This window comes from Chiloscyllium punctatum, chromosome 10 (assembly GCF_047496795.1).
Source record: "Chiloscyllium punctatum isolate Juve2018m chromosome 10, sChiPun1.3, whole genome shotgun sequence".
Taxonomy (NCBI): Eukaryota; Metazoa; Chordata; class Chondrichthyes; order Orectolobiformes; family Hemiscylliidae; genus Chiloscyllium; species Chiloscyllium punctatum.
This window is the reverse complement of record NC_092748.1, coordinates 34,793,307-34,807,312: the sequence shown is the minus strand read 5'-3', so window position 1 is coordinate 34,807,312 and position 14,006 is coordinate 34,793,307. Positions and strand designations below refer to the sequence as shown.

At 42.2% G+C, this 14,006-nt stretch overlaps 1 protein-coding gene across 1 annotated transcript in view; it reads left to right on the top strand.

The window, feature by feature from the left end:
• Window positions 1–14,006, top strand: part of kcnh3 (potassium voltage-gated channel, subfamily H (eag-related), member 3) — a 688,912-nt gene that overhangs the window by 619,162 nt on the left and 55,744 nt on the right. Inside the window, exon 11 of the mRNA XM_072578888.1 lies at window positions 4,243–4,457. Within this exon, the coding sequence (XP_072434989.1) occupies window positions 4,243–4,457 (215 nt within the window). The remainder of the gene's footprint in view (window positions 1–4,242; window positions 4,458–14,006) is intronic.

Sequence of the window (14,006 nt, the reverse complement as noted above, 5' to 3'; positions counted from 1 at the left end):
ACCAGAACTCTATCAACGAACGAGTTGGACCCCATCTACCACCCCCTGAGAAAAGGAACAGAAAGTGACTTCACCACAGGAAATAACATCACCACAGAAAATGACATCACCAACCCAAAGAAATCCAAACATATAAATAGAAACTAGGAATTTTCAGCATTGCTTTGCCTGAGGCCCACTGATAATGTTACCTAGTAGGGTAACGAAATGCCTGGAAATGAACCTTCCAGCTCAGTGAGCAAATCTACATCCAAAGCCTCAACCTGAGCTACAAATCTTCTCAAAAATCCTGACTTGGAAATATATTGCCTTTCCTTCAGTGTTGCTGGGTCAACATCCTGGAATTCCTTCCCTAATGGCGTTGTGTGTTAAACTGCAGCATGTGGACTGCAGTGGTTCAAAAAGGCAGCTCACCAACACCTTCTCAAGGGTACCTTGAGACAGGCAATAAAATGCTAGCCAGCCAGCAACAGTGAATAAAGCAGTCCCACTTCATCAAAGTGGCCGCACAGAAAACATGATGGCTCCAAATGTTTTTCTTCCTAACAACAAACTACACTTTCATGGAATAAATGTCCCACAAATAAACACCAAGCATTCAGCGAATAGTCAGATTTTAAAGAATTGGAATGTTGTTTTGCTGGGAAAGTTAAAATGTGTTTTTCAATGATCACACAGAAAATTAAAAACCTAGGATTTAAATGTCTCTGTAGAGTTAATCTGAACCTAGGAATAATTTAAAAATCTTTGATGTTGAAAACTACAGTAGCATAGCTTAACCTTACCTCGGAAAAACATCTGAGCAACAATTTTGGTGACAGTTTTGCATGCAAATGCTGTACTTAAAGAAATGCCAAAGAATCTGCTTTTATCCATCCTTCTCTGATGTAGGTATGAAAGTTTAAACTGTTAATTTACTTACTTATCTGTTTCAGAACATTGACTTCTTGATGTTGTCAGCTGGAATGAGACCAGAACCCATACGCTACTGTGAATATTGATAACAATGCATAGGTTTCATATCAAATTTCTTCCTTTGCTGTTTTTGTGGAATTGCCAACACTTGTTTTAATAAAATAATCCACCTGAGAAAATGTTACAAGCTGCAGAAGTTAATCCAGGGTGCTCCCAAAATTTAAGATTAAATTTGTTGCTTAAATTCACAAGAAAGGATCCACCATCAATCATTACTTTTTCAAATGAAATTCCAACAGTTTTTGTGAAATATAGAGGTCCTCAATCATGATTCTGTGTTAATGCACCTCAGTTGGTGGTAACCCACCTCTGAAGCAGTTGGTGGGGTCTCAATTGTCTCAGCTCCAGGACATTTCTGCAGGAGTTCCTCAGGGCAGTGTGCTCGGCCCAACTACCTTCAACTGCTTCATCAATCAACTTTCCTCCATCGTAAGGTCATAAGCGGGGATATTTGCTAAGGATTGAATAATATTTAGCACCATTCATGACTCCCTGAATACTGAAGCAGTGCGTGTTCAAGACCTGGACAATGTTCAGAACTGGGCTTATAAGAAACCACTAACATTCATGGTATGTAAGTGCCAGGCAATGACCAGCTCCAACAGGAGAGAATCTGACCCTCTGCAATCTAACCCTTAACATTCAATTGCATTTTTGTCATTGTATACCCCACTCCCAATATTTCAGCAGCAGTCACTCTGACCTGCCCTCTGGAGTTTAAATCTTTTGTCCATGCTTGGTCCAAGATTGTAATGAGCATCAAACTGGTGTTGTCCATTACACCTTGGCAACAACATGGTAGAGAGTGTACAAGCAAAAAAGAAACTGGAATTGAATTGAATTTATTTATTGTCACGTGTACCGAGGCAGAGTGAAAAGTTTTTTTCTTGCGAGCAATACAGGTAGATTGCATAGTTAAGTAGCATTGGTAAGTAAATGATAGGTAACAAAAACAAAAACACAGGTACCCTGCACAGGTGAATGTTAAGAGTTTGTGAGTCCATTCAGTATTCTAACAACAGTAGGGTAGAAACTGTTTCGAAACTGGCTGGTGCATGCGTGTGTTTGTGTGTGTGTGTGTGTGTGTGTGTATGTGTGTGTGTGTGTGTGTATGTGTGTGTGTGTGTGTGTCAGACTTCTGTACCTTCCTCCTGATGGTAGAGGTTAGAAAAGAAATTGCCAAGTTGGGATGGATTTTGAGAATGCTGCCGGCCTTTCCTTGACAGCGGGCCTGGTAGATGGATTGTATAGATGGGAGGTTGGCCTTTGTAATTGTCTGGGTCGAGTTCACCGCTCTCTGTCACTGTCTCTGATCTTGAATGGTACAGTTGCCATACCAGGAACCCAGGGTGTCTCATTTTGCACTACTTTCTGTCTCTTCCTTTACTTTTCCCAGCTTGTTTGGTGATGCTATAAAAGTCACTGAATTATCCTCAGAACTTTAAAACTGTAAATTAAACAGCAGGTCAGCAGATTCATGTGGCCCAAATCCACTGCTCTCTGTATTTCCAGAAAGTAGAAGAACAACAGAAGATGTGGAGGTGCAAATGCACCAGCCTTTGTGGAAATTGCACTGGAAAGTTTAATCTTGCAATGGGTAATTTGTCATTCCTGACAAAGGGCTTATGCCTGAAACATTGATTCTCCTGCTCCTCGGATGCTGCCTAACCTGCTGTGCATTTCCAGCACCACACTCTCAACTCTGATCTCTAGGATCTGCAGTCCTCACTTTTTCCAACGTAATTTGTCAACTGGTTGAGACCTTCTGGAAATGTCCCTGATCCTCAACTGGAGTTGGAGATTAATAAGCACTTACTTAGTACCTTCCTGGATAATGCACCCAAAAGTGTTGGACACTTTAAAACCTGGTCTGGTACCTCAGCAACTTACCATCACCTCCTCACCTTACTTTCCCAGTCACCAGTCTCTGACCTGTTTGCTCATCCCGCACAAAGAGAACCGTCTAACTCTTGAATATCCTCTGAAACAGACCCAATCCCTTCTTGACCTGGCTCAACTACCTTACTGATAAATTGACAAATCAACCGCACCCCAAACCTACGTGTCCTGATCTGACTGTCCCCTCACCTGACATCCATCACCCCTACCTATGCGCCCACCCATTTCTCTCAGTTCAATCTTAAATGATCAACCCTTTACCTTGCTACTCTACAGTAAATTCAGGTCCTCTTCATTGTTGTTTGACGTGCAGTCCACATTTTGGCTGTGCAAGAGGTAGAAAACTAGGAGATGAGGGCAACTTTTTTTGTCAAGTCTTCCCGGATGAGGAACCAAATGAGGATTCAGGTAAGGAACATCAAGATGCAGTCCAGCAAGTTCATGCAACATGAAATTCAGCAGTGGGTACCAGGGAGATCCCAGAGTCCTCGATCATAAGGCTGTTCAAAGATCCAGAAGAGTATTGCAACCAGTAATCAAACACCGCTTTGTATCTGTTAACTTGATTGGTGAGAAAACACTCACATACCCATTGCTCACAACACCATGTTGTGTTGCCAGCTGTCTTGAATGGTTATGTCTGACTATATATATCCAGGGCATATCCAGGAAATGGTGCTTATTAACTTGCTGCACTTACCTGTACCGATATCACTTAAAATTAAGAAGCAAACTGAGGAGAATCCAAACCATTCAATCTTTGTGAAATTATCCCACTTACCATGTGCAGTGAAAATATCAATCAAAGGAAAAAGCCAAGTGTATGCAGAGAATAAGCCAGCTGCCAGACTATTTGCTGTGTACTGTCTTCTGTAGTTTTAGCAAGACATCTCCGCTATACTACATCCCTTTTGCAATAAAACCAACTTACCTTTCATCTTCCTAATTATTTGTTGTACCTGCATACTAACCTCTTGTGGTTTATCTACAAGGACTCACAGATCCCTCTGTACTACAACAGTCTGCCAAAGAGCTAGCCAGTGACATGTTTTATTCAAAGTATCACCAACACCAAATAGTAAACAAAAGCTCGTAAAGTTTTATTAAAATGAGATGCTTGGTGCTGAATCAACAACAACTCCACAGTACATTTTGCTGTTCAGTAAGAATGCATATTTCCAGAGGCACAGTAACGGTGGAATAAATAAATAAATAAATAATAAGATATTTAGTAATTCCAAAATTTGAGCAGATTGGATTCAGTCAGTGAACCTCGTCTATTGCATTTCTGATTTTGCATGCATTCCAATAGTTGGCCCAGAGAGATTCAGAAAATTATTGATTTGGGGTTTCTCTTCATCTATCCAGGTAAAGGCGACTTGATTGGCTCTGACTTTTTGGCAAAGGACCAAGTGATTAAGACCAATGCAAACGTGAAGGCTCTGACCTACTGTGATCTGCAGTACATTATCCTGAAGGGTCTGAGGGAAGTACTGGAGCTGTACCCTGAATACGCGCAGAAATTCATTGAGGACATTCAGCATGACTTGACCTACAACCTGCGAGAGGGGAATGATGCTGATGTAAGTTCATGCCCTTAAACTATCTTAGATGTATTCTTGGGTGTTTTTCAAATTTACAAATCCCACAATTTATAAACTGTGTGAGGGACAAACTCTTGAGCTTCCTTATAGCTTAGTAGTCTATGCACAGTTGATGCAGAGATAAGTGATTGCAGCTTAGACTAGATGTAGGGTTGGCCCAATGGCCTTGAAACATTTGGGCTAAGGAAAAAAGAAACAGAAAGAGTTGGACTCAAAAATCTCATGTAATCAAACTGACTCTGGCCCTGCATTCTGAGGCTCCTATCCTAAGCCACTTTGTCTCTATACGTTCAGCCACACCTTATATCACTGAGTGTAATTTCTCTCTTCAGCATCCTTTTCCTCACAACCAGCTGAAGAGCACTTCAGATTGTTTCCTTAAATCACACAGATTCGATTCATAGATTAGAATCCTCACAGTGTGAAAACAGGCCCTTCAGCCCAGCAAGTCCACGCTGATGTTCTGAAGAGTATCCCACCCAAACCCATTCCCCTACCCTATTATTCCACATTTACCTCTGACTAATGCACCTAACCTACACATCCCTGAACACTATGGGCAATCCACCTAACCTGGATTGTGGGAGGAAACCAGAGGACCTGGAGGAAACTCACGCACACATGGGGAGAATGTGCAAACTCTACACAGACAGTCACCCAAGGCTGGGATTGAACCCAGGTCCCTGATGCTGTGAGGCAGCAGTGCTAATCACTGGACCACTATACCACTTTGATTCAGTGTGTATAAGAGAGGAGGGAAGAAGGATGGATAAAAATTAAAGATAAAAATCTGTCTTTTTGCAAACCTCATACAAAAGAAAGCATGAGGGCTGCAAAATGTGGCTGACATTATTCATCACTGACAAGCACAGCATGAAATGGATAATGGGGGGGATGGGAAACGATATTTTATAATGGTGGTGAAATCAGACAGGGCATTTCTGAAGGATTTTCTTGCCATTAGTCTGCGAGATTGAAAGCAACCAAATTTAGAAACATATAATTGTGCAGTGCTAGGGCTTTTACTGTTGGGAGTTAAAAGGTATTTCTGCTTCAAATGAGTACTGACAGACTGTTTCTAATAATACCTGGCACAGCTTAAAATAACAGCAGCTTGTCCTGGAGCTCTGCAAGTCTCTCAGGGACTCTGGCTGATACTAGAGCTAAAAATAGCAGGATGTATTCTCCCATCTCTCTAGCCTCATCAATAACACAGACAGGGCAGGTTTCTCTGCACATGCTGATACCACAGTTTCAAGAGCATGGAAGGGGAAGAAATAATTGATTTGCAGATTCTTGTAATTACCTCCCAGATAATATGTGGCAGTCGAAAAATGAGAAAGACGGTTTCAGTAATTCGAATAAATCCTTCCTTTCGTTTGCAAACTGTCTGAAAGAGTCATGACTGCACATAAATTGAAGCCTGCTTGTTTGCTCAAAGGATTTGTGCATGCGGGCAATTTTTTAACCTTTCTTCTGGCTAGCTAGCACTTCTGAGTTCCTGAAGGGATTGCTTCTCTGGCTAAAAATAGAAGTTGGAAGGCTGAATGAATCCAGGTTCATGAATTATTGATAGCGAGAGTTAAAAATACATGGCAGGTTTACGATGAGAAGCCTCCATGAAATCCCTTGTACTGTTCTCGTGTCACCAGATTCATCTCCACTAGAAATTTCAGAAGGAGGAAAGGGATTGCATGTATTTCCCAAAAATATGGCTCAGATTGACTTTTTTTTTTAATTTTTGAGGTTAACAAAGTACTTTTGATAACCCCTTGAAATTAGTATATTTTTTCACTTCACAGATAGGTTAGGTAACATCACCATCACTGCACATAACCCAGTGAGTATTAACACTTTCAATTCAGCAGAAAGCTGCATTGCTTTTTCTAATTTATATCTTTTGGCGATCTTGCTTGTGCTTATCCATAAAAGACACAACAGAGATATGATCTTCCTTATTAATACGATGATGGCAGCATCGAATTCTCTCATCAGTTATAGCACATGTCTGAACCTTGCATTGCGGTGATGTTCAATCCTTCCTATTGCACACCTATGGAAGAGAATTTTTGGTGCAATGTTTTCTGAATTTGATATTTTATTGAGAAAAACCCATAGTGCTAGCTGAAAGAAAGCAATTATGTGGTGATAATGAGAGTGATGGTGAGCAGGGTAGCCTAATACAAGTGCATCTTCTAAGATTCTTCAGCCATTTTAAGTCAGACAGCTTGTTTTAGCTTAGAGATTTGACCATATTATAGGCATATTTAATCCAAATTGGTAGCTGGTCTGCACACACCCATTCTGTACTAACCCACCTTATTGGGTCAGGATTCTCCATCAATCTCCAGGTGGTGGTGCAACAATGCATTTAAAACGTTCATTCTAATATTGAAATAAAGGCTCTTCCTTGTTTTTCAACCCTTTTTTGGAATAGATTTGCCTCATTGTCTGGCGTAACATGTGATGAATTCAGCCAGAATGCAATAGCATCAAAAGATAGGAAGGACCCTGTAAGTGTTCCATTTAAAGGGTTCATCACAGTGCTGAGAAGCAGCAAAGATGACAGGAGCAGTTGGGAGAAGGAGAGCATTCACCAGCAATAGACTATTCTTGCAGTGGGAGCAGTCTTAAGAGCTCAGCATCACTGAAGGGCAGTTCCTCCTGTATCTCTGTTTCACAAAAGAGGCGATCTGTTAAGCTATGTCACTTATTGCAACCACAGCTGGAGCCTCAAACCATGGCGAGGACTACTCTGGACTCCTTCCAAGCTGTAGCTGATCACATAAGGGACAGTTCAAAGTGGCAGCAGTATGTAATTGGACTGAGGAATTACTGACTTCCCCAGAATGTAGGAGACAGAAAATTACACTCATAGTACCCTTACAAACTCCCTGCCTTCATCCTAGCATTTTTTGCAATGGAAAGTGTTCCACTTTTGTACTCAGCATCCAGATAGCATTATTAGTTAATTCATCCTGTTATAATGCTATAGTTCACCTTTATTCCAAATACGCAATTAATTGCAATCTAGTTCTTTGCAACAAAGATTCTCCCCTCATGAGTCTGTACAGGAGCCACTCATCTAAAAGCATTTCGTATGAAGCATCTTTCAACAATAGTTAGGCTACCCTGCTCACCATCACTCTCATTATCACCACATAATTGCTTTCTTTCAGCTAGCACTATGGGTTTTTCTCAATAAAATATCAAATTCAGAAAAAATTGCACCAAAAATTCTCTTCCATAGGATTACAATAGGAAGGATTGAACATCACCGCAATGCAAGCACCTTAATGCCTGTCTTTTGTGCTCTATTTTAATTCGCCTTCTAGATGTACTCCCAGCTGATAATGTGCAGCTTAAACATATGTGAAGCTGCAGTCTTCAATGCTTTGAATCATCACACAGCCAGTAACTTGAAATTCCTGATATATCCCTATCAGCCCATTCAGAAGAATGGGTACTTAATTCAGCTTTTGAAACCTCTTCAATAAGGCTAGCATGTAATCTCACTTGTGCCACATTATTCCCCTCCCCTGGTGCCTAAACATTGATTTATCTTCATGTGACAATCCTTCCTTTGGGCTATCCTATAAAGTACATGGTAATTTTTTTATCTTTACAGCACTGATGAGGTCACTGAATTATTGGATCCGTCTCCTGGGAGTAAGCATTGAGCTCCTCTGCAACACTGTATTACTTGCAGTCGAGAAGATGCCTGGTGAACCTCCTGGCTCCCAAAACCCGAGGGGGAAATAGAAATTCTTTCCCTTGGTCCTGATCTGTTGGAGAGACAGCCTGATCATTCCATTCCTCTTACAACTATTTCTCCACTTGTGATGTTTGTCTAGTGTCTGCAACCAGATTTGCCTCCTTTCAGATGTGCTGACTAGCATTGATTGGCTTAGCAAATGTTAATTTTCCACTTCTCCCAAAGGCTGTGCAGCCAACAAACATACTGTGTCATTCTGTCTGTACACCTGCCAGTTGCCACATGAATGTCACATTGTCTTTGTGTCCATATGAACAAGTCCATGAAGAGATATTAAACATTCTAGGCCATGTTCTGGATGGAGATCCTTTCCCATTAGAGTTTTTGTTCTGTTAAAGATAGTAGAGAGATATGATATATTTTCTCATCGTTTGCCTGCAACGAGCTGAATATATGGGAGTGTTTTAAATGTCTTTTGAATGTTGTGACTTTTAGTAAGAATTCATATTAACAACTAATATTAGACATGAGACAGGCTTTCTGGTATATTTAAATCAGAGCAAAAGGTAAACACCTATTTACAAAACACCCTGAAATGTAAAAGCAATGAAATTGCTCCCTCAAATACAGAAACACACATACACACACACAAATGCAGTAGTAAAAATGAATTTGAGAGATAAAGCAAACATTTAGATAGAATAAGGAGCATGTCACATGCTTAATTTAATCCTTAAAGATGCATGTGTTACTTGCCTGGATGAGTTTTCTCTCACGGTTTTATGGAGATAAATGGAAATTGGAGGTCTCTGGGTTTCCAGAGAAAGATGTGTACAAGTTCCTGTAGAAAAACATTTTGAAGGCAAAGATAAATTAGACACTCTGTCTCTGGCTGGATTGACTGGTTATAGTAGGCAGGCTTCCCTACTTCCCCTAATGTTCTGTTGTCCCCAGACTGACTTATCTCTGGTTCATTCCTGAAATAATCAGTAGCCAGTTTTGATCATGTGACCAGGTCCTACATAGTGCACATCAGTCAAGGGAATCAAACCAGTGGTTTGCCGTAATAGTTTGCCACAACAGTGGTTGCTTTATTCTCTGTTATAAATGTCCAGCATCACAGACAGCCACTTTGACAGCTCCTGTGAAAGGATAAGAAAGTAAGGTAGGTTTGTGGTCAGTGAGCCAGGACAATAGGATACCAGGTGGATGGGATACAAGGACAAAACGTGGGAAGCAGACCAAGTAAGTGATGGAGTGTTTTGGGTAGGTTATGGTGGCTTGGGGATATTGTATCCAAATGGGGAGTGGTGGGCTCTTGTGTTCAACAATAAGGGGGGCTGAAAATGTGTTGCTGGAAAAGCGCAGCAGGTCAGGCAGCATCCAAGGAGCAGGAGAATCGACGTTTCAGGCATCAGCCCTTCTTCAGGAATGAGGAAAGTGTGTCCAGCAGGCTAAGATAAAAGGTAGGGAGGAGGGACTTGGGGGAGGGGCGTTGGAAATGCGATAGGTGGAAGGAGGTCAAGGTGAGGGTGATAGGCCAGAGTGGGGTGGGGGCGGAGAGGTCAGGAAGAAGATTGCAGGTTAGGAAGGCGGTGCTGAGTTCGATGGATTTGACTGAGACAAGGTGGGGGGAGGGGAAGTGAGGAAACTGGAGAAATCTGAGTTCATCCCGCCTAGGAACCCTCCAACCACAACCTTGTCTCAGTCAAATCCCTCGAACTCTGCACCGCCTTCCTAACCTGCAATCTTCTTCCTGACCTCTCCGCCCCCACCCCATTCCGGCCTATCACCCTCACCTTGACCTCCTTCCACCTATCGCATTTCCAACGCCCCTCCCCCAAGTCCCTCCTCCCTACCTTTTATCTTAGCCTGCTGGACACACTTTCCTCATTCCTGAAGAAGGGCTTATGCCCGAAACGTCAATTCTCCTGTTCCTTGGATGCTGCCTGACCTGCTGCGCTTTTCTAGCAACACATTTTCAGCTCTGATCTCCAGCATCTGCAGTCCTCACTTTCTCCTCGAACAATAAGGGGGGCCCTGGTCCTGCAGATTGAGGGGTGTCAGGTCCCAGGGTGGTGGAGGTTGTCAATTTCCTGAGCAATTCCTACCAATGTCAGGGATTCTGCAGGATTCCAATAAGCAACTCTCATCAACACTGCAGATCAACTGTCTGATTATTGGACATCCCAGGCCATGGGACTTTAGTGGAAACTGCCCAAACTTATTTTACATTGCCTGCACATCTTCACACTGCACAATTTCCATTGATTCATCTTGTTGAATCAAAAGGCTAGTCTTACAGCACCATCTGTCGTAATTCGGAGAACCAAAATAGAAGAGAAAACTGCCGTTCATCTGCACAAAGATAGGGTTTGCTACACTTTTAATTCTTTTTCCTTGTGATCTTCCCATGATATTTCATCATATCCTGACCAAGAATCCAAGGAGACTGCCTGTTCTCCAACTTACATGTTAGATCATTTGGGACATGCATAACAGCCACTTAGTGAAAACATTTTTTCCAATCTCTGACAGATGTAAGATCCAACTCCAAATTATCCAAATCAGAGCTTATGCTTGATTCTTTCTTAATGTCCAAATGGTAGTGAATAGCAATGCAGTTGAGTGAAATTTCACCTAAGAATGAGGCACATTATTCATATTGATTACATCAAGGTAAACCCTGTATTTAGCCCTGTAATCCATAACCAGAGTGTTCTCAGTGGGAATGCTCGAAATGGGAAGTACTTCATTTTCCCAGAAGGAGTGAATGAGGGGAACAGTCTATATCAAAGCACAGCAGATCAGAAGCATGAGGAAGGTAGATATAAAGCAACGAAGCTGAAGAGGATGTGAAATGGAACACTTCTGTTCTTGTGCATTTCTTCGCATTTCAGATCCTCACAGCTAAAAAGGCCTCTCCGTTGCTGAGTTCTAGGATTACTCATCCACGTCTTTACAAAAATACCTATTTTTGAAACATAGGCTTAAGTGATTTTCTTTTCAGAGTTCTTTGAGACTTACATTTTATTGATTGTTTGGGGCTAAGACTTCATGCTCCAAGTATTGGAGCATCTTGACAATTCAGCTTCTGTTCAATACAGGGTGAATGCTGTAAAGATCGGCCAAATTGTGTCCATGCAACAAGTGCAAAATTTCCTCATTTATCACAGTTACAGAGGATTCTATCTGTGATGATAAGGAAATGAAACATCGTGCTTGATCCTATCCCTTCTGAGCCATCTCGGCATCTAACATTAAATTCGAATCTGTCATAGCTATTTGCTCACCAAACTTGCACTCCAAGTTACACAAGTTATAGATTTATCTCTTCACGGCTGTCCTTTTAGGAAATAACATGTAACATCCTTACCTAGCCTGGCTTATATGTAACGCCAGACTACAGCAAGATGGTTGACTGTTAACTGTCCTCTGATTAATAAGCATGGCAATAAATGCTGGCCTTGTCAGTCATACCCACATCCTGGAGTATAGTTCTGCTGCTGTTGATGGCACACAGTGCTTCATAGATGCCCAATCTCAAGGTATTAGATTTGTTTGAAGTCTGTCCCATTTGGCACAGTGATAGTGCCACACAACACGATGGAGGTTATTCTCAGTGTGAAGGCAGGACTTCACCTCCACAAGGACTGTGCAATGCTCAATTTTACTGATACTGTCATAGACAGATGCATCTGCAGCCGGCAGATGGGTGAGGATGAGGTCAAGTATGTTTTTCCATCATCTCCTGTCACTGACCCAGTCCAGCAGCTATGTCCTTCAGGACTCAACCAGTTTGATCAAGGGTGCTGCTACCATGCGTGGTGCTGGACACTGAAATTCCCAAGCCAGAGTACAATTTTCACTCTTGCCATCCTCAGTGCTTCCTCCAAGTGTTGTTCAACATAGAGGACTGATTCATCGGCCAAGGGAAGGCAGTATGTGATAATCAGCAGGATGTTTCCTTGCCCGTGTATAAGCCATGAGACTTCATGAGGTCCAGAGTGAATGTTGAGGACTTCCATGATGACTCCAACCCAACTGTGCCGCCACCTCTGCCCTGCCAGTGGGATATATCCAGGAATGGTAATTGTGGTGTCTGGGACATTGTAAGGTATGATTCCTTGAACATGATTATGTCAGGCTGTTTCTTGATTAGTCTGTGAGACAGACCTCCCAATTTGGGACAAGTCCCCAGATGTTAGTAAGGACAACTTTTCAGGGTTGAACAAGGCTGTTTCTGCTGTTATTTTCCCTCTGTTCCTAGGTCAGTGCCAGTTGGTCATCTAGTTTCATTTCTTTATTGAGACTTTGTTGCAATTGAGTGGCTTGCTAGGCCAATTCAGAGGGCAGTTGTGAGTCAACCACCCTGCTGTAGGTCTGGAATTATATGTAGGCCAGACTAGGCAAAGATAACAGCTTCCTTCCTTGAAGAAAATTAGTGAGCCAGATAGAATTTTCTGACAATTAATGATGGTTTTATGGCCATCAGTAAATTCTTAATTCTATCATGGAGGGATTTGAACCTAAACATTAGCTGAGTTTCTAGCTAGCGATAATACCACTGGGCCATCACCTCCCCTAATGCTGTTTTGGCTTCTAGTCTACTACTTTGTCACTGTAATCTGGATTTGCATCACCCTGAGTCTGCACTTTTGGTTTAAATTGTTTGTGTGACCTTTGATTTCCTTTACTATGGCCGGGCCTCATGATGCTCACCTGCTGTGGTGGTGATGCTCAATCTGAGCTGTCAGTTCTTTCCTTATTTTTTGCTTTCTCAGCCTGTGATACTGAACAATTGCTTAAAGTTAATCCTCACCCACCAGAGATTTTAATGTTACTCATGGGACCTCTGACATTCATGAGCTCTCCCAGACTCAGAGCCTTTCCTCTAGACTACCACATTTTGAAGCAGTCCGCTCTGGAGTGGATTAGATTAGAATCCCTACAGTATGGAAACAGGCCATTTGGCCCAACAAGTCCACACCGACCCTTTGAAGCATAACCCACCCAGACCCATTCCCCTATCCTATATTTACCCCTGACTAATGCACCTAACACTACGGGGTAATTTATCATGGCCAATTCACCTTACCTGCACATCTTTGGATTGTGGGAGGAAACTGGAGCATCCAGAGGAAACCCACACAGATATGGGGAGAATGTGCAGACTCCACACAGACAGTCGCCCAAGGCTTGAAACGAACCGGGTCCCTGGTGCTATGAGGCAGCAGTGCTAACCACTGGGCCACTGTGCCACCCACAGAGTAAATCCAGGGAGCTCCTAACTCTCCTACTGTAGTCTGTTTCCTATCAGGTCTGAAATGCTTTTACTATTAACTGTAGATTCTTCATTGTTGCATACTGCAAGGTCCTTAAATCATTAGCTCTTCCTGACTATTGACCTCACAAACAGACAACATAAAGCTCGGTTTGAAATTTCAGACCTCCAGCACTGCCAGCATGTTGTATGTGCAGCTAAAGGGAATGTACACCGCTGCTCACCAAGTTGTATGTGCAGTTAAACAGAGACGGCACCTCACTATGAGGTGTGTTTGCCGCCATCATCCTCAAACAACCTTTTGATCGCCTTGTCCGGAGTGCTAAAGGAAACTTTCTTGCTGGCCTAACTAGAAGAGGCTCTTTTATTAAATAGAAGTGGTTTGCTGCAAGTTTTTAATTGTAGGTTACTTTTGTGCAATAAGCATTATGACAGGGACGTTTCGGGCATGAGTTTTCCTGAAGAAGGGCTCATGGCCGAAACGTCGATTCTCCTGCTCCTTGGATGCTGCCTGAGCTGCTGCGTTTTT